Source organism: Vipera berus, assembly GCF_964194415.1.
Source record: "Vipera berus genome assembly, chromosome: 7".
In the NCBI taxonomy this organism is placed as follows: Eukaryota; Metazoa; Chordata; class Lepidosauria; order Squamata; family Viperidae; genus Vipera; species Vipera berus.
In genome coordinates, this window is record NC_138209.1 from 37512348 (window position 1) to 37531397 (window position 19050).

At 37.2% G+C, this 19050-nt stretch overlaps 1 protein-coding gene and 1 long non-coding RNA gene across 3 annotated transcripts in view; one reads left to right on the forward strand and one right to left on the reverse strand.

Moving 5' to 3' along the window:
* Positions 1 to 50: 50 nt before the first annotated feature.
* Positions 51 to 9870, forward strand: LOC308670782. Of its 2 annotated transcripts, none has more exons than XR_014027084.1 (3): positions 51 to 3678; positions 7399 to 7539; positions 9736 to 9870. It is a non-coding gene; the product is annotated as an uncharacterized lncRNA (long non-coding RNA). The 2 variants fall into 2 exon arrangements; XR_014027085.1 differs by having other exon boundaries at positions 51 to 459; positions 7386 to 7539.
* Positions 9871 to 9895: 25 nt separating this feature from the next.
* The window catches only part of HSPA4L (heat shock protein family A (Hsp70) member 4 like), a 42522-nt gene continuing 33367 nt past the window's right edge, over positions 9896 to 19050 (reverse strand). Inside the window, exons 14-19 of the mRNA XM_081332519.1 lie at positions 17423 to 17554; positions 17094 to 17219; positions 15157 to 15264; positions 11943 to 12062; positions 11521 to 11682; positions 9896 to 10724 (exon numbers count right to left, since the gene is read on the reverse strand). Of these exons, the coding sequence (XP_081188645.1) occupies positions 10539 to 10724; positions 11521 to 11682; positions 11943 to 12062; positions 15157 to 15264; positions 17094 to 17219; positions 17423 to 17554 (834 nt within the window). The 3' untranslated portion in view covers positions 9896 to 10538. The remainder of the gene's footprint in view (positions 10725 to 11520; positions 11683 to 11942; positions 12063 to 15156; positions 15265 to 17093; positions 17220 to 17422; positions 17555 to 19050) is intronic.

Below are 19050 nucleotides of genomic sequence, written 5' to 3' on the forward strand. Positions count from 1 at the left end.
CGTCGAGAAAGGGGTACAAAAAGCGCATGCGTTGGGTGGGTAGTCGGTTTTGTTGTAGTGTAGCGGGACGACAGGGTGTATAGGAAGTAGATTTCAGACTTTACAGCTGGGGGAGTTAATTATGTTAAAAATAAAAGGGGTATATTCATACAACATATATACTCCTAGTTTACGTAGTGATCCCAATTTATTAGGTTTACCCAAAGGCTAAACCATAAGCTAACCATGCGGCCGAGAATGGAATTGTTTAAAACTAAAACGTGATGAGTTTGTTGTTCTTTGTGCTGGGTAAACGCAGCCAAAATATGTTAGCTGGCTATTCAGCAAAATACTTCGTGCAGGGGCCGTCCAAATACTGGAAGGAAACTTGCAATCATAACTTTGAAGGCTTCTTTCATTGTTTCTGTGTTCCCCCTACTCATTAATCTTCAGTCTACAAACTTCTTGTGTCAAGCTAAGGTACGTTGATCATGCTAATGCAGAAATTTATTTTGTATTGATCCCACCCAATCCAAGATTATTTTATCTCAGATGTGTGTTGTGAGGATAAAATTGGAGAATTTAATGCTCCAGACATTGTAGCTTTGTCAACAACTATTAATTAGAATATCTGACCCCAAGCTGTCTCGTATAGCCTGCTATTCTAGTGTTTGCTTGACTGGTTTGTTCAACAGAAGGCAAAATTGGTTGGCTTTGTGTAACGCATTAAGCCATACCATATTCTGAGCTCATCCACACAGCAACTTTGCTATACTATCCTGGAGTTGGGAGAAAAATGTCGGTATATATAATGTTGCTGTGACATGAATTTGGAATAGGAGCTATGCTGTGGAGAGGGCCTTAGATGTTCTCTGTGCAACCCTTGTAAGAACAGTGAAGAGTGATTTTCTTGACTAGAATTCAAACTTTACCAATTGCTAGAAAAAACTCTTTACTTGCAATAGAGAATGTGGATGAGGCATGTAAGGCTTCCTTCGGTGCCTGTGTCCAATCCATTTTTTGCCAGTTGCCTTTTCTGGATTGTTAACCTAATGACTAGTAGATAAAGTCTTTGTCTCTCTTAAGTAGTGTACAGTATAATGGATAGCTGGATTTCTGAAATTTAGGTGCAATTGCTGCAGAAGTATTCTTGGAGCCAGTTCAAGAAAAAGGTGGTCATTGTATATGTGAGAAGTATAAAGGTAAAGGTTTTCTCTGTCAAGTTGTGTCTGACTCTAGCGGGGCAGTGCTCATCTCCGTTTCTTAGCTGAGAAAGCCAGTGTTGTTATCCTATAAGCTTTACCTTACATCAAGGCTCAATAGTGGATTCATATACTGAATATTATGATTGGATCATAGGTTACAGTAAATATTCTGTGAATTGATTTTTCCCTTACTGCATTGAGGGAATTTGGCTATTGTGACTTATAACTGATATCTTGACACGAGTTAACCCTGTGAGTTGCAGCATACACCGTGTTTAAATGAAGCATGCTTTAGGGTGCTGTGTGATTCCTACCAACAATTAAAAGAGTAAAAGAATTGCTGTTAATCTAGTAAAACAACTTTGAATCAATTAACAAGTAAATGTAGCCTTCAGAATAATTTAATATAGGCAGTATATACATTTGCACAAGGCAAAATTGCAGTAGTAGAGAATGTGCAGCTACACATCAGGCTTGAAATGTTGGAATCTTGGTGTTTATGGAGATTGGATTTCTCTCTGGAAACATTTCATTACTAAACTAGTATTGTCAGTACTTTGACACAAGGGAATATGATTTTCTGGTGTAAGGGGGGGGGAATCAAATAGGCAGGACTAATGCAAGGTAAAACAATATAACCAACCAAACCAGTTGAGCAAAACCCAATTCTTTGTGATCAAGTACTGGCAATATTACTTAGCCTGGGAATGAGTAAAATCCTAACATAAGATAGGACTTTGCAGATTGATCCATGCAGTTTTCTTAGCATTCATAGGAAAATATTAGATCTAGATTTTCTTACAAGTCATCCTATTGAGAGCTAATACTGTCTGGCCATCTTGATTCCCTTTCAAGATTAGCTATATGCTGCCATGCACATTGCAATTAATTACTGTTGTGCAGTTTTAAACAATTTAATCTGCATTTGTGCTTTATTTTTAATGGCATAGCTGTTGCCTAGCTGTTATACCTTGTCTTCTAGAGGATGTGGCATAACTAAGATCACCCTATATCAAGCTGTGCATAACTATTAAGCAGCTTCTTTTACTTAGGCAAAATGAGCGGAAAAAGAGATTTAACTTACTCTGAAAAGTCAAAAATTGTAAAAAGTCTTTCAGGGGGATGCAGGACTCTTGAAACTGCTAAGATATGGGAGTGTGTACATAGAACCATCAAATGTTTTGTTGCAAATGGTCAACAGGGTTGCAAGAAAGATGTTGAGAAAACACATGTTAACTGGCAAAGATTTGAGAAGAATCAAATAATGACTTTGTAATGACTTACAAAGCCCTACATGGCATGGGTCCGGATTACCTACGGCAACACCTGCGGCCGGCGTCAACTTCCCTCCGTCCAGTGCGCTCCCACAGAGAGGGCCACCTCAGGGTGCCTCCGATCAAAGAATGCCGATTGGTGGCCCCCAGGGGGAGGGCATTCTCTGTGGGCGCGCCAGACCTGTGGAACCGCTTGCCGGTTGAGCTCCGGATGGCCCCCGACCTTCGCTCCTTCCGGTGCGATCTAAAAACGTATTTATTTGAGCAATCTGACCTGGTCTGATGGGTTAGGGTTGGGGTTTTAATATGTTTTTAATTATTGTTTTAAATTTTAAATTTGGGCATTATATTTAATTGTTTTTTAACTTTTGTATTCTGTTTTTTATATTTATTGCCCTGTACACCGCCCTGAGTCCTTCGGGAGAAGGGCGGTATAAAAATATAATAAATAAATAAATAAATACCTGAAGCTACCAGGAACTCATTATCCTTCAGTGCTGCTATACAACCTACCTGGAGTGCCCAGAAGTACAAGGTATTCAGACATGGCCAAGCTAAGGAAGGCTGAAACCAACCACTACTGAACAAAGCCACATAAGTTGAAATGGCAAGACTGAGGCAAAAAATTGAAGACAGGTTTTTCAAAGGTTTTATGGACTGATGAGATGAAAGTGAGTCTTAATGGACCAGATGGATGAGCTTATGGCTGGATCAGTAATGGACACAGAGCTCCACTTCTACTTGGACACCAGCAAGGTGGAGATGGAGTACTGGTATGGGCTGGTATTATTAAAGATGAACTTGTTGGACCTTTTCGGTTGAAGATGGACTCAAAATCAACTCCCAAACCTACTATCAGTTTTCCTATCAGTGGTATAGGAAAAAAGTCTGCATCTTTCCCAGAAAACTATGGTTTTTATTCAGGACAATGCTCCATCACATGCATCCAAGTACTCCACTGCATGGCTAAGTCAGTAAAGACCTTAAAAATGAAAGAATAATGACATGGGACCCTTCCTCACCTGACTTAAACCCTATTGAGAACTTGGGGCCCTTCTTTAATGGAAGATTTATGGTGAAGGAAAACAGTACACCTCTCTGAACAGTGGGAGGCTGTGGTTGCTGCTGCACAAAACGTTGATTATCAACAGATCAAGAAACTGACAGACTCCATGAATGGAAGGCTTATGACTGTTATTGAAAAGAAGGTAGTGATACTGGTCACTGCTTTCTTTTTAAATGTCAGAAATGTTTATTTGTACATTTTGAGTTGTTTGCTTATTCTCAGTTTAACAGATGCAAATAAACAAGTGAGATGGGCAAATTCTGCACCCTAATAGTTGCTCAATAATTGTGCACACATAAACTTCCAGTTTGACATTGCGGTGTGACGGGCACAGGAAGACGGGGCTCTGTCTTCCACGTTTGATTTCACCCCATTGGAGACTGTCATGCCCTTGTTGGACCCTGAATCTGCTGAGGAAAATGAGCTGGAACTGGAGCCAACAGAGATCAAGGGAGAGGTGTCTGTGGCTTCAGAGGAATGTGGGGAAGAGCAGGCCGAGACAGGCCAGGGCCTTTCAGTATTGGAACAGGATGAACCTGAGAGACAGAGCTCAGGTGATGAGCAAGGGCCACCTCTCCTGATCCTAGAGCACGGAGAGTGGAAAGAAGGAGGGAACAACGCAGGCAGGCTCAACTACTCGGGAGGAGAGCACCCCGACCCTTTCCACAAGGCACACTTGGAGACTGAGATTTAAGCATATCCCGCAGGGGAGGTCTGCTAGGGAGGTGGTGATCCGGCGTTGTTCCCCCCCTTGTGCGTGTGTCAGACCCGCAGGAATGGCTGGAAGAAGTAGCCGGCAGTCCAGCGTTGTTTCCCCCCCTCGTACGTTTGTGTGTCAGACCCGCAGGAACGGCTGGAAGAGGCAGCTGGCAGTCCGCTGTTGTTTCCCCTTCCCTTGTGCATGTTTGTGTGTGTCAGACAAACAGACACTCTTCCAGCTATTCCTGCGGGTCTGACACACAAACATACGAGGGGGGGAAACAACGCCGGACTGCCAGCTGCCTGTTCCAGCCGTTCCCGCAGGTCTGACACACACACGCACGAGGGGGGGAAACAATGCCAGATCACCACCTCCCTAGCAGACCTCCTATGCGGGATGTGCTGCCAGGAAGCCAGGCGGCCCAATGAGCAGACCGTGTGAACCACGGCCCATCGGCCGAGGCCAGGCCAGCTCCGGGATGCCGCCAGAGTCAACGAGCGGCTCGGCGCGGTTCTGACATCATCGGCACAGCCGAAGCACAGAGCAGCCAGCGGAGGTGGCTCGCCGGTAAAACCAACAGACTTGGAGGTGCCGCGGACCTCCATTGACTTCCATAGAGACGCTTGGCAATTGGCCAATTGAAACTGCTGCAGGATGGTTTTGAGTGGCAGAGACACAGAGAGACGCAAACGCGTCTCCACAGGAGAGGCAGCAAGGGCAGGAGATAAGGCAGCAGTAGCTCTCTGGTAAATTAATGGACTTGGTCTCTCTCTCTCTCTGAAAGAGAAAATGGGGGAAAGGAGGGGGTCTGGCAGCGCCTGAGACTCCATATGCTGCTCAGAAACACCACCACTACCCCCGCATGCCCCATCTGACCGACCCACTCACCTTTCCAACAGTCCTCCCGTCTCTTCCTCTGCTGCCTCCACTTGCAGTCCGAAGAAGAAAAGAGGTTTGTGGGTAGTCCCACAAACCAAAGAACTTCAACCAATCAATTCAAACTTCACAAGTTTTTTTTTCCGTGAGAAGTTTGAATTGATTGGTTGAACTTTTTTAGTCCCACTTTTTTTTCTGGACTGCACATGGTGGCGGAGGAGGACTAGGAGCCGCAGGTTGCCGACCTGTGCCCTGGGTCATTACAGGGACCCTAAAAGGGTTGAAAGTTGCTCCAAAGAGGTGACGGAGTATGAGGGGACCCTCGTTGATTGCATGAGGGCAGTGGCCCTTCCGTTTGATCTGAGGAAGCCCTCCAAACTGGTAGGGGAAAGACTGGCTACATTCGTGTGGCCAGTCAGAAACTGCTGGCAACTGAAGAAAATAAGCATTAACCAGGAACTTTCGAGCAACGTGGATGGAACTGAGACCTTATCCTCTCTTTATGACTTTAAGACTTTTTCCTGGGGAAAAATCACCCAAAGCAAAGAATCCTCCCCGATGAGAGAGGGAAGGGGAAGGCTGTTTAATGAATATAAATGGGCTGAGCATCCTTCCAAAAATACTTTAATCAAATTCTTTCTTATTCCAAACAACAGACACAAAAATAGGAGGAAGAATTACTTGATGATTCAAATGCGTTGACTTGGAAAGTTAGTTGGCAAAGGAAGAAAGCTAGAGTAAGACTGAAGAAAATAGAGGTTTCGACCCGTTAGATGGGATATTATACTATTAATTAATGTTTGAACATGGCTGAGAATAGATAATTGTTAGAAATATAAGTATTATAACTAGAAAGATAGGATTTGAAACTAGAATATTATAATTTGGTATGAAAAGGGAAATATAAAAATGCTAAGAGGGTTTGAATAAGGGAAGTTTTTGGTTACCCAAATATAACTTATGAGAAATTATAAGTGATAAGAGACATTTTGAACACTGATGGGAAATTAATTTTTTTTAAAAAATATGGGAAAATAGGATTAGATATTAAATTGGATATTAAATACAAATGCAATTAAGATATATTTTGGTTAGAAGATATTTTAAACTGACATTATTGATATTAGGAAAATGTAACAAAGATGTTGATACTCAATTGTGTATGTATTAACAACAGTAAGAATTGTATTTGCCTAGTGTTGGAAAATAAGTATTACTGGAAGAAGAGAGGAAGCATTGGATGGTGTAATATTGGGCCTAGATTGAAGAAGTTAATATGTACCATTGAATTACTAATGGACCCAGACAACACATTGTTTATTAAGTACTTATTATTGTAAAACTAGAAAATTAATAAAATATTATTAAAAAAATAATTGTGCACACATATTCTGCTAAGAAAGACAAAACATCACTTTTACTTTCTTAAATATTCATGTTTGAAGTTTATTAACATTTTGGATTGAGAACACTGTAGTTCAATAAGAAAATTAATCCTCCAAAATACAACTTGCCTAATAATGGTGCACATGGTGTATGTAGGGAATATTATGTAACACTATAGATTTATGCAAGTTGAGAACACTCCTCTGTCCCACTAGGCCAGGGGTGTCAAACTCAATTTCTTTGAGGGCCGCATCAGCATTGTGGTTGCCCTCAGGGGGCCGGGTGGGTATGGCCAGGGTGGGCATGGCCTACTGGGTGGGCGTGGCTAGAGTGCGTATGGCCTACTGGGTGGGCATGGCATCAGGGGTGCCTATGGGGGCCTGGGTAGGAGTGGGACAGATCTGAGGGTCTCTGGCAGAAGGAGGGTCTCCGGGCCAGGGCCAAGGCAGTGGGGGCTGTTCCCTCACTGTTTCCAGGATGGCTTCACGGGCCACATGAAACCACTTCGCGGGCCGGATCCGGCCCCCGGGCCTTGTGTTTGACATGTCTGCACTAGGCAATATTTATATAATATATTTGCTACATAATACAAAAATCTGTTGAACTAATCACTTTCACAATGGAAGATGATTTAACTTCAGCTTCTTTCTAATACTTGTTTCTTTCAAATAGGGTGTTTAAGTGCCCCCCCGTCTGTGTTCAGTATTATTAGGAGAATCATGTTTATTTAGATCATACTTGTTCTGATTCCCAGAACCAAAAATGCTTCTCTAGTTCCAGAAGTCATAAAGTTTTACTCAACGAAATGGTGGTTTAGAAAGATTTTATTTCCAGATAATCTAGGCAACTTACTTTGCTGAAAACTGATCCGGTACAATCATTTCTGTCCATTTTCATAGGTAAAAAAAGGAGTGCTTTCCCCATGCCAGCTCTACTGGTGGTTACAGATGTTCAGTCACGCGTGTTGCATAGTTGGTTAGAACAATGAAGCTACCCACTTGGCCCCCAGCCAGGAAATCTTCTAATAAACTAAAGCTCAACCCACTTAACTAGGTAAGCATGGTATTCACCAGTCAGATTACAATTCCCATAAGGCATCTCTTGAGGAAATAACGTTTAACCCTGTAAATGCTACATGTTCTTACAATGCTTCTAGTATTAACCCTGTAAATGCTGAATACACTAACACAGTTCTTAATTCCTAAACTAGATATAAATGGAGCAGCTGAATGTATACTTGTCCAGCACAACACTTTAAAACAAAGGTCACTATCTTTGTTGGTTGGTGGACTGGAGGAAAAGGGAGGGGGAAGCATTTTACGTGTATGCGCACGTAAGCAGCTGAGACCTCAGTGCATACAAGCTGCTGTGTAAAATTTTTCCTTATCAAGTCTGACAATGGAAGAACCTTTAATGAATGTATGTTTTGGAAAGCAAGTTTCTTATTGTCCTCTAGACCCCTTGACATTCATGCTTCTCTCTTTCCCCACAAACTAATTTCATTTTATTTTCACAAAAATATTTTGAGTTTTGGTCTAATTTAGTTTGAGGGTAGTTTGAAAAAGTTTATTAAAATATAAACTATATTTTCCAACAAATTATTTTAGAGAGAAATTAATGTACTACTGTTATTAGGTATACCAGGCATTTCTCAAATACAATTTATTGATATTATGTGAAGGGGAGAAATGGGAGGAAGTTAAGGATGTCTGAGCTAAACAGTGGGGGCTGATCAAAATTAGCTAATACAATTAAGTTTATTAATTTTCTATTATAAGACAACAGCTCACATAGGAGCTTGGTAGTATTAAGGCTTTTTGTAAAAATAAATTGCCCATGTTCATATATACCAATATCAGGACTGAGAGAAAAAATCATTCTACAGGTGAAATAAATTCCAATTAGTCAATCATTGGTGGGTTTAGCATCTCCTGGAATTCTTATGTAATAGTAAATAGAATCTAATAAGGTTTTGCAATATAGTTTTATTCCTGGCTAAGAATGTGCATCCAGATTAGTTATCCTTAATAAATAATTGTTAACAAAATTATCTTTGTTAAGTTTAACACAGTCTAGGACAAGAAAAACAGGTTTTGAAACGTGGTAGTGAAACAAACCATATGAAACTGCGAGGCACTTACACAAAGTATTTTAGGATTTCCTTACCTTCATAAGCATTTTTCATTAGCGTCATTACTAAAACATAGCCAACAGTGGGGAAAATAAATAATTACACAGACCCATCATACCCTAAACCAGGTTTAGAATAATTCATAAAATGTAGACCTGTTACTGTACCATACACTGAATTAGTATACAATAGCATACATACTGTATATTCAAAACTTACCAGAGGCTTGGTAAAGATTATATACCCCAAAAGGCTTCTATAATTACTGCTAGTACAAAATTGATTGCATAAACAGTAGAAATATAAGCCAAAATAATATAAAAATGTGTTCAGTGCTTTATGTAGTGGGTTCTCATTAGTAAGCTATCCTTTGTTATTTATGCTACATTCCAAAGCTGACTTAACAGTAGTTGGCAAATGTTTTTATGTTACTCTCCTCTTTTAATCAATTGGGACAGATGGGAAAGCAGTATCTACCATACTACACCAATATGAATATGATATACTAAAACACATGCTATAATCAGACAAAGAACATGTAATTCTTCTTTCGGACAAAATAATATGTGTCTGGTTGGTGAACAACCCCCTTTTTTTGGCAGCAGCAGAAAACTGATTTCTTCTTTAGGATCCAGTCAGTTAAATCTAAAATTTAATAACTTAGCAAATCAACTTATATGTGGAATAAAAAGAACAGAAATTTTATTTACAAGTTTTTTGCAAAAGCATAGATACATTTTATATTAGAATTTTTCAGCCCAAAATTGGAATGAGCAATGAAGGATTCTCTGTCTCCATGATTACTTTGATTAAAAAATATATAATTGCTAATCAGAAAGTGGTGTTAGCATGTTTTAAGATTATTTTAGATTCATCTGATATTAAATGTTAATAGCTTGTTTTATCTATTTATTGCAAATGCTTGGGACAATTACCAAAAATGATTAATACTATAAACTTTCTGTAAGCACAATCTCTAAATCAAGAATATTATTTTTGCCAAGTAAAACAAAAATATTTTAAATAAGGAATGTTATGTAAGTAATATTAATTGATGACAATATATTGTGGGTGTATTTTTTACTTTTCATTACAAGAAGTGCATTTTGTAAAAACAGGCAAAGGCAGCATTCTGAAGAAACCCAAGGCAGTTGGGTCAGAAGTATTTAAGAGAAATGAAAGCAGGTGTCTCTCTTATTACAGTTTTCCAATTCCATGCTATTACAACTTTAAGAGCGTCTCAGCATCAACACAAAATATGATACAGGACTGTGTGAACACGGGGACCAAGTGTTTTATTTTGAATTATGTTACTAGTTTGATGACAAAGAATGCTGCTGGTGTAAGGTCCTTTCAAGCTTCAGATATTGATCAACAAAATTTTTACAGGTTATTGTGGTACATCAACAAGATGAACTAGTTTGCCAACTAACCTCTATTTTAATATTTAAATTAGAACAATACAACAATTAGGAAAAGGTCAGTGCTTCTGGTGGCAATGTTCAAGCCACATCAGACTGAATATCTTCTAAAATAAAGATGCAAAAATCTACACTTCAGCATCGAAAGTGCAATACAGTGGTCTTTCATAAATAAAGGAGCAGTGGCTTACTCACAAATAAAAGCTTTAAATACAGTAGATTGTTGTCATTTATGTATCAATTCCACCTCTTTGATATAAAATGTATCATAAAAGCTTAAACTGATTACAATCTACATTCAACTAAAGCTTCACAATAAGCTTAATGGAATGAACAATGAGAATACCGGTATACTCAATAGAAAAACACTTTCAAACCTAATGAAAAGAATAAAGGACAAAAGTTTTCTAAATAACTGAATATATGTAGTGTGAATTAAGAAAAAAAAGGACCCTCTGATTACTTGCACTGTTTTTAATGAACTCAAAGAAGTGTAAAACTTAGTCCATGTCCATTTCTTCAGATGATTTAGGCTGCTGGCAACTATCATCTAATTTAGTGTCAGAGCTACTTTGTCCATTCATTGGCCTGTTTTGTTCACTATTAGATTTTCCTTGATCTTTAGACAGTGGTTCTGCTTTGGACTTAGGTTTGTAAATAATTGGATTGCATAAACTGTCCAGTTCCTATCAGGAAAAAAATAAATTATAATTACCATGCAAATAACATAATGGCGTATGAAATTTATTACAATGTAAAATACTGGAGATAAGCTTAGCAGTAAATTTATAAAATTACCCATAATTAGAATATTAAACAACACAATAGCATAAAGTCAACATGAGTAATCTGTAATAAGGAAACCTCTTTACATGTTTTTAAATTTTGAAAATAGTGTTTTTTTAACTGCTTTCTCTCCCAGCATCAAAAGCACATATATTATGATGAACAATTTTAGCTTTAATAGATTAATAATAGAAACCTTTTCCATCAATGGAATAGAAAACTCATGGAGCAAACCAAATTCTCCTTCAGATTTAAATATACTTGTATGTTATCACCTGAATTTAACATTTGAGAACTAGTTTGGCATAGGGATTACGGTGCTGGCCTACAAATCAGGATTCTGTGAGTTCTAGGACTCCCTTAGGCATGAAAGCCAGCTGGATGATTTAGGATCAGTCTCTGTCAGCCCAACCCACCTCAAAGGGTTGTTATGGGGAAAACAGGAGGCAAGAGAATAAGGTATATTTACTGCCTATATAAAAAGGCAGGATAACATCATCACCTAGGAAACCCTGTTTACATATGAACAGGTATAGCAGGTTGAACTATGCCATATTCATTTTTGTGGAAACTTAAGAAATATCTATTTACTGTAGTTGGCTTATCTTTTGCCAAAATATACTTTATACTAAGCTATTCTAAGTCTAATTCATCCTATTTTTCCATTAGAATATTTCAATCCGAAAGTTAATTTACCTTAGATTTTGCTTTTATTTCTGCCACCTTAATAATAGGATCCTGTGTCAAATTCAGTCTGTGCTGTGTATGCATCTTTGAGCTCAACCAGTTCATAGCTTCACTGGCATATTTTTCAACCTTTTCCATATCAACAGGATCAATGTGATCATATTTTTTATCCTACAAAGAAAATATTAAAAATTAGCATTCAGCAAGTAATAAACATATAGGTTTATCCCATAATGGTTATTAGAAGAGTTGACTTCATAATGATTTGTTACTTGAACAAACACATTCTGTTAAATTCAGATAATTATCTATTTAAAGGAATTTGAAAATATAGCCTTATTTATTGTTCAGATTTAGAAATTCCTGTTCCAAGTGGAGCTGCAGTATTGGTGTCACATTGTCACAAGCCCAAATTATATGCTCTGTCTTACCTTATTTTCGTATTCTTCTAGAGCTTTCATAAGCATCTGGAGTTTATTTTCTAAATCAAATAAAGCTTTTGGTCTTTCTTCATATTCCTTATATCTATCATGAATAGGGCCACCAAATTTCTAGAAATATAGAAAAAATATTGTAAAAGTACTTATTAAAATGTAGAAAACAATATAAATGAAGATAAAATCTTGTTATTAATTGACCAGAACTACTTATAAATGATTAGTCACTATATATCACCATTAGCCACCCTGGTAGCACAATGGTTAGAATGCAGTACTACAAGCTACTTTTGCTGACTGCCGACTGACAGCAGTTTGGTAGTTCGAGTCTCACTGGGCTCAAGGTAAACTCAGCCTTCCATCCTTCCAAGGTCAGTAAAATGAGGACACAGATTGTTGAGGGCAGTAGGCTGACTCTGTAAACTGCCTAGAGAGGGCTGTAAATCACTTTGAAGCGGTATATAAGTCTAAATGCTATTGCTATATGAAAGAAACCAGGAAAATTGATGACATATGACAGCCAACAAGCCTATATCTTAATTGTATGGGAATACTAGAATTCCCATTATATGGGAGGTAGTCCAGTTCCTTCCTTAAAGCAGGAAACCCAATGCACCTCTCACATATTCCACTATCGACTATAGTTTGGAATAGTCCCCATCCCAATCTCCTGGTAGAAAGGCAGGATACAAATGAAACAAACACAGTAAAAGATCTAAAAACTATCTGAAGCTTGGCAAGAAATCTAATGCTCAAGCAGATGGAATGAGGATAAAAGCTGTCTGGTAAGTAGAAAATACTGTATAATGTATAGGGGGGGGAATCAAGTACTGAACAAAGCAAAGAATACTTAAGAGGAAAAAATGTAGACAGATTCTCATGGAAATGCAGATCATGTGTCTTCAACTTAAGCATGCTCTAAGCAGGGTGTCAAACTGCCAGCCCAAGGGCCGGTTACATCATGCAGAAGCCATGACCAGCAATGCAAAAAAAGTTGCGATACATTGCGACACGTCACATGACGAGTTTGACACCCATGCTCTAATGGATTAATATGGACCAAATGCTTTGATTGCCTCAAAAATACCTTGCTTGATGGATCCATGACAGAATAAAACCTATAACATATCTCTGTCAAAAGCTCAATATTTTTAAAGCAGACATCTTTATTTCAAACATGGTCTATAGAACTGGAATTTCTGATAAAGCCACATCAGGGGCTTCATGTTCTTATCCATATGATATAGCCATGTAATCATTTGGCATCTGTTTGGAAATGTGAATAGATTTATGGGAAAATATTTAGTATTTAAAATATTTTAAATATTTTACGTGTTAATATAATCCTGAATTATGAACCAAAGCTTTGGGATTTGGCTGTTATAAGGAACTATGATTGGGTTGAGTATAAGTGTTTGTGTGTGTGTGTGCATCAAAAATAATTCTATTAAGAAAATTAGTATTATTCCAGATGTCATTCCTTTATTTTGTAAAGATATTTTCTACTAATCAAATGCAGCAATGTGTAAATGTGAGATATTTTACAATATCTTGTTTATGATTGATAAATTGATAAATCAGTGAATATGTATCTATATGTATGTATATGTGTGTATATATGTGTGTGTGTGTGTGGGTGTGTGTATACACACACATATATATATATACATATGTATATATGTGTATATATGTATGTATGTAGGGATGCGGTGGCTCAGTGGGTTATGACACTGAGCTTGTTGATCAGAAGGTCGGCAGTTTGGCGGGTCGAATCCTGAGTGCCACGTAACAGAGTGAGCGCCTGTTACTCGTCCCAGCTTCTGCCAACCTAGCGGTTCGAAAGCATGTAAAAATGCAAGTAGAAAAATAGGGACCACTACGGTGGGAAGGTAACAGCGTTCCGTGCGCCTTTGGTGTCTAGTCATGCCGGCCACATGACCATGGAGACATCCTCGGACAAGCGCTGGCTCTTTGGCTTTGAAACGGAGATGAGCACCGCGGCCAATGAGCAGAGCACGGAACCAAACAGGCTTACCAACGGTTTTTCAAACCTTCAATGCTTTCTCTGATGACGCTGGCAGAGGACCAGCGAAAGCTTAGATTAGGTAGATATGCTTTAAACGGTTACTTTTTATTGCTTATTATGATCTTTTAGCAATAAACGACTGTTTTTTATCCATCCCAGTGTTCGAAGATTTTATACTTTAAGTAAATATGCCTGGGATTCATATTTTTAAAATTATTAAGAGTGTGTGTGTGTGTGTGTGTCTGTATTCCTTATTAGTTTGTATTTTTAGTTTATACTTTTAAGTCTTTTTAATTTTTTTCCATAAGATTAAATTTAGTTTTATTACAAAATAATATATACATTGAAAAATATATTTTGTAAAAGGAAAAATGAAAAGACAGGCCATTGGAATGCCGAAAATGTTAAGGCTACAATGTTGATGATGTAATTGAACAAATGATATAGCAATATGCTAAGCTTATTGAATGGCTGTATGACCTGCTTAAACCTGTGGAAGAACTGCTACTGTTCCTTATACAAATGGAAAACCATCGGGTTGTTTTGAGAAATGAATATGTTAGAAGAAAAAATAACTGTGTATAACACCATGCTTCTGCCCTCTGTGTTATATGGAAATGCAAGAATAAGTAACTTAAAAATATTTGTGCTATGATAAAGATAAGGGCTCAATAACTAATGTGGATTGAGTTCAAATGTGAGTGATCAGTATTGAAGGATTATATTGAAATGGTTAGATCATATAATGAAACTGAATGAAAACTAAATGGCAAACAAATATTATAAAGGAAGTGAATGGGATAAAAAGGGGAAAAACTTAAAAAGTGGATAGAATTGTTGGGACTCTTCAAAGCAGAAGTGAAAAGTTTTAAAAACTCAAAGGAATCCATAAGGAAGTGATGCACATTGTAGAAACAAGATATGGAGAAAGATATGAAGAAGAATAAGAAACAGTGGTGATATAAACTCATTTTAGTCAGCGATATCAACAGGAAAGTTTGGTAGCAGGTCTCAAGATAGCCTGCTACTCCATCTAATTCATATGAATATATAAAATCTTGCAGTGTCTGTTATTTCAGAAAAGTACAATATCAGATTTCTAGAGATGTAAGTAGAGATTACAATTAAGGATACTACAGAGAACAAATTCAGGCCCTTTATTTCTAGCAATAGAAAGCTTACTTTCATTTCCTGAAGTTTTTCCACATATACATGTTTTGGTTGGTCCTCTCCATCTTCATAAAGCCAGTTTTCTGTATCCTCTAACATTAATGTTATTTTTCTTGAATCCTAGAGGGAAAATAATACAACATATAACAATAGCCCAGTGACCTCTATCATTTTAAACTAGTGAAAAAATAGTTCTGTAATAGTAATTTGCTACTTACACTGATTACAAGATTATAACCAAAGCATCTTTTGTAAGAAGCTCTTATTTCTACACCATTTATAAAGAACAAATAACAGTAACTAGAATGTCAAAGATAGGGTTTCATGCTATTTAATAGTTTTAAAAAGTAAACTTGGAGGCAAATAATACATTTACTAGAAGTATATAAATAGAGCTTTCTTAGTTTCAGTTATTTCAGAAATACCGTACCATAGTCTAGCTCCTACATACATTCTGCATCAACTCTTGTAGTAAATGTTAATAGTTAGGCAAATCTAATGTAAATTTAAATTATATCTCACATCTAATGGTTAATTGATCAGCAACACAGGTAGACCATAATTCCATTTAAGCTTTTCTCATAGAAGTATCTATCTGGTTTAATTCTATACTTAATAAGGCAATACATCTGGAATTTACTATATTTAAATCTATATTCAGAATACACACTACTTTCTTTGCCAAAGTGTGCAGAAAGAAATTTTAATAAATGCAATATCAATGTTTATATTTCTGTAAGTATAACACCAACAACTATTAGAACATGGAAATTAAAAAACTGAAACAACTTTAAAGCAAGATAGGAGCTTTGTTTGAATGCTTAAATGAGCAAAGATAATTTTAATGTATAGGATTGAAAATTAAAGGCAGACTATAATCTATTTTCTGAGATTTTGGTTTACTCTGTTAATAGTAGAAATTAAAAAAAAAGTTCTACCTATCATGAATTGTTGATTCTCTCTCCTTCAGAGCAAAGTTACCTAAGGTCAGTTGCTGATAAACTTCTTCCCAGGAGAGATCATACTTCTTAATTATTTACTACCACTAATTAGAATATACAACTCGTGCATTATGTATGCTGACAAATAGACATATTATGTTTATGTACCTACATCTACATATATGAATATCTTCTTAAAGAAAAAGTTCAGCATTTACTGAGAGAAGGAAGATTGTAACCGAAGGAAATCCTGCCCACTATCCCACCAGTAATTCATGTAGAGGTGAGTGAAGGATTCATGTTTTCTTTTTGTTCCCTCCTACTTTTTCTTCTTTTGATTACTGCTGATGCTCCTGCTCCTGCTACTAGAATGGAACATTGCAATAAATTATTCTGGCCCAATACAATGAAAAAGATGCTACTAAAGGACAAGCAACGAATGTTCGCTCAATCCTTGCTTCTGGTCTTGCATGCCTGGCATTACGGAAGGCAATAACATTCCTGAAGGCCTCCAGGAATGTGTATCACTATTTTAATGAATATACTTTAATCATTAAAACAGTAATTTTATCTTCATTTCCTTCTTAAATAGAATTCAGTGTAACTTTTAGTTCAATGGAGATTCATCCATAGCCTCCTTCTGCCTTGATGTGTCAGTGAGGAGAAAATCTTGAAGGTGTTAGAAACTTTTAAGTAATAAAGTGGAGAAATTTAACAATCTTCCCTCCCCCCCCCCCAAAACAAGGAAAACACCTCAAAATTCACTGGCTTAGAAATTTATGCCAAACTTATAAGGAAATCTACTAACGTTTAGGAGTGTTTGAACTGATTTATAAAGTAAAATATTTATAATCAACAGAAGCTCAAATTTATCTTAATTTATCCCACTGATTTTAAAGTTACTGAAATATAACTAGAACCAACTCACTGCAATGTTTTACAGATGCAGCAATTTTAATACTGTTATTTTAAAGGACTTCATCAAGTTAGTTTCATGAGAACTCTTACATCTTCCGTTATGAATTTTTCATAGACGCCACAAAGCTTCTCTCTCAAATCATACACATATTCTTCAACAGCATTTTTGGCATCATTTTTCTCCTTCTCCAGAATGTCTTGCATTAACATCTTCCGCTGCAGCAAATAAAAGTATTCAGATAACTTAATCAAGAATATAAAGCATGGTTGATTTTTTTTTCTTGAAGCGCATCTATAGTCTTCCACCCCAAATTACTGGATTTACAAGGAACAATTACCGGTAGATACTTTTTCTTTTCTGCACTGATGCATTTATAATTATTTCACATATATGATTCAAGATTTCTGCAGTTGCTCACCTCATTTTCAATGTAGCAATTAATAAGATCCTGTTCAACCTGTCTATATAAGTTAACATGGATAGGTAGATCAATGCTCTTGGTCTTTGTTTTGCTTGACTGATTTACATCAATCTTGTCTCCTGAAGCAGTCTGCAGAATAAGAGATTAAATTATGTCACCATAGCATTTGTTCCCATTGCACATAAAAATAGAAATCGGATAAAAAAAACTATACCTGTATAATTTAGCAGATAAAGTAATATCCTAATATGCTGCCATTTTAAATAGACACTCTCTTGTAATTTTTGCATTTACTTACAAATTTTAAAATACAAGATTTGGAAAATAGAATGACTATTTTCCAACATTGCTTGAAAATAAACTCACCCAGAAGTGTTTCAGATTAGCAGCCAAAGACCTGTCCACACATCACTTTCTTCCAGGGTTACACATAACAAACATCCACCCTACCTCTATATCATGGGTGTCAAACTTGTGACATCACGTAATGTGTTGCGATGCATCGTGACTTTTTTCCCATTGCCAGCAATGGGGTGGGGGCGTGGTTTTGGCGTGATACATTTGGCCCATGGGCCGGCAGTTTGACACCCCTGCTCTACATAAACATGAATCCTTTTAACCTAAAGTCATGTGAAAAAGAAAACTGAGTTTTATGGTTTTACATATCAGGACACAGTAAAAATTATCTGGTCCTCAGCAGTTCTTAAAAGTAGTAAATACAACCTTAGATGAACAATATATGACATATTACCCCGTGATTTCATTTATGTTACAAAAAGAAAGCCAAAATGGAGAATCCACGTGTAAAAAAACTTAATACACTTTATGATTCAATAGCTTGTAGAACCATCTTTAGCAGCAATAAGTTGAAATAACTGTTTTTGTTATGACTTATCAGTTTCTCACATTGTTGTGGAGGATTTTTGGCCCACTCTTTACAATATTGTTTCAATTCATTGAGATTTGTGGACATTTGTGTTTGCACAACTCTCTTGCAGTCCCGCCACAGCATTTCTCTTGGGTTGAGGTTTGGACTTTGTCTTGGCCATTGCAACACCTTTTCTTTTTTCAGCTATTCAGTTGTAGTTTTGCTGTTGTGCTTGGGATCATTGTTCTGTGGCATGATCCAATGTCGGCCAAGTTTTAGCTATCAAGACAGATGGCCTCACAGGATACTTTGGTATACAGAGGAGTTTGTAGTTGACTCAATGATTGCAAGGTACCCAGGTCTTGTGACTGCAAACAAGCCCAAATCATCACCTCTCCATCACTGTGCTTGACGGTTGGTATGATTGTGCTGATGTACTTGTTTGGTTGTTGCCAAACGAGTCACTACGCATGAGAGCCAAACATCTCCGCTATAGTGTTGTCTGTCCAAAGGACAGTGTTCCAGAAGTCTTGTGATTTATTTAGATGCAACTTTGCAAACCTAAGCCGTGCTGCCATATTCTTTTTAGAGAGAAGAGGCTTTCTCCTGGCAATCCTTCCAAACAAACCATACTTGTTCAGTCTTTTTCTAATTGTACTGTCATGAATGTTAACATTTAACATGCAAACTGAATCCTGTAGAGTCTGAGATGTAACTCTTGGATTTTTTTTGTGATTTCTCTGAGCAATGTATGGTT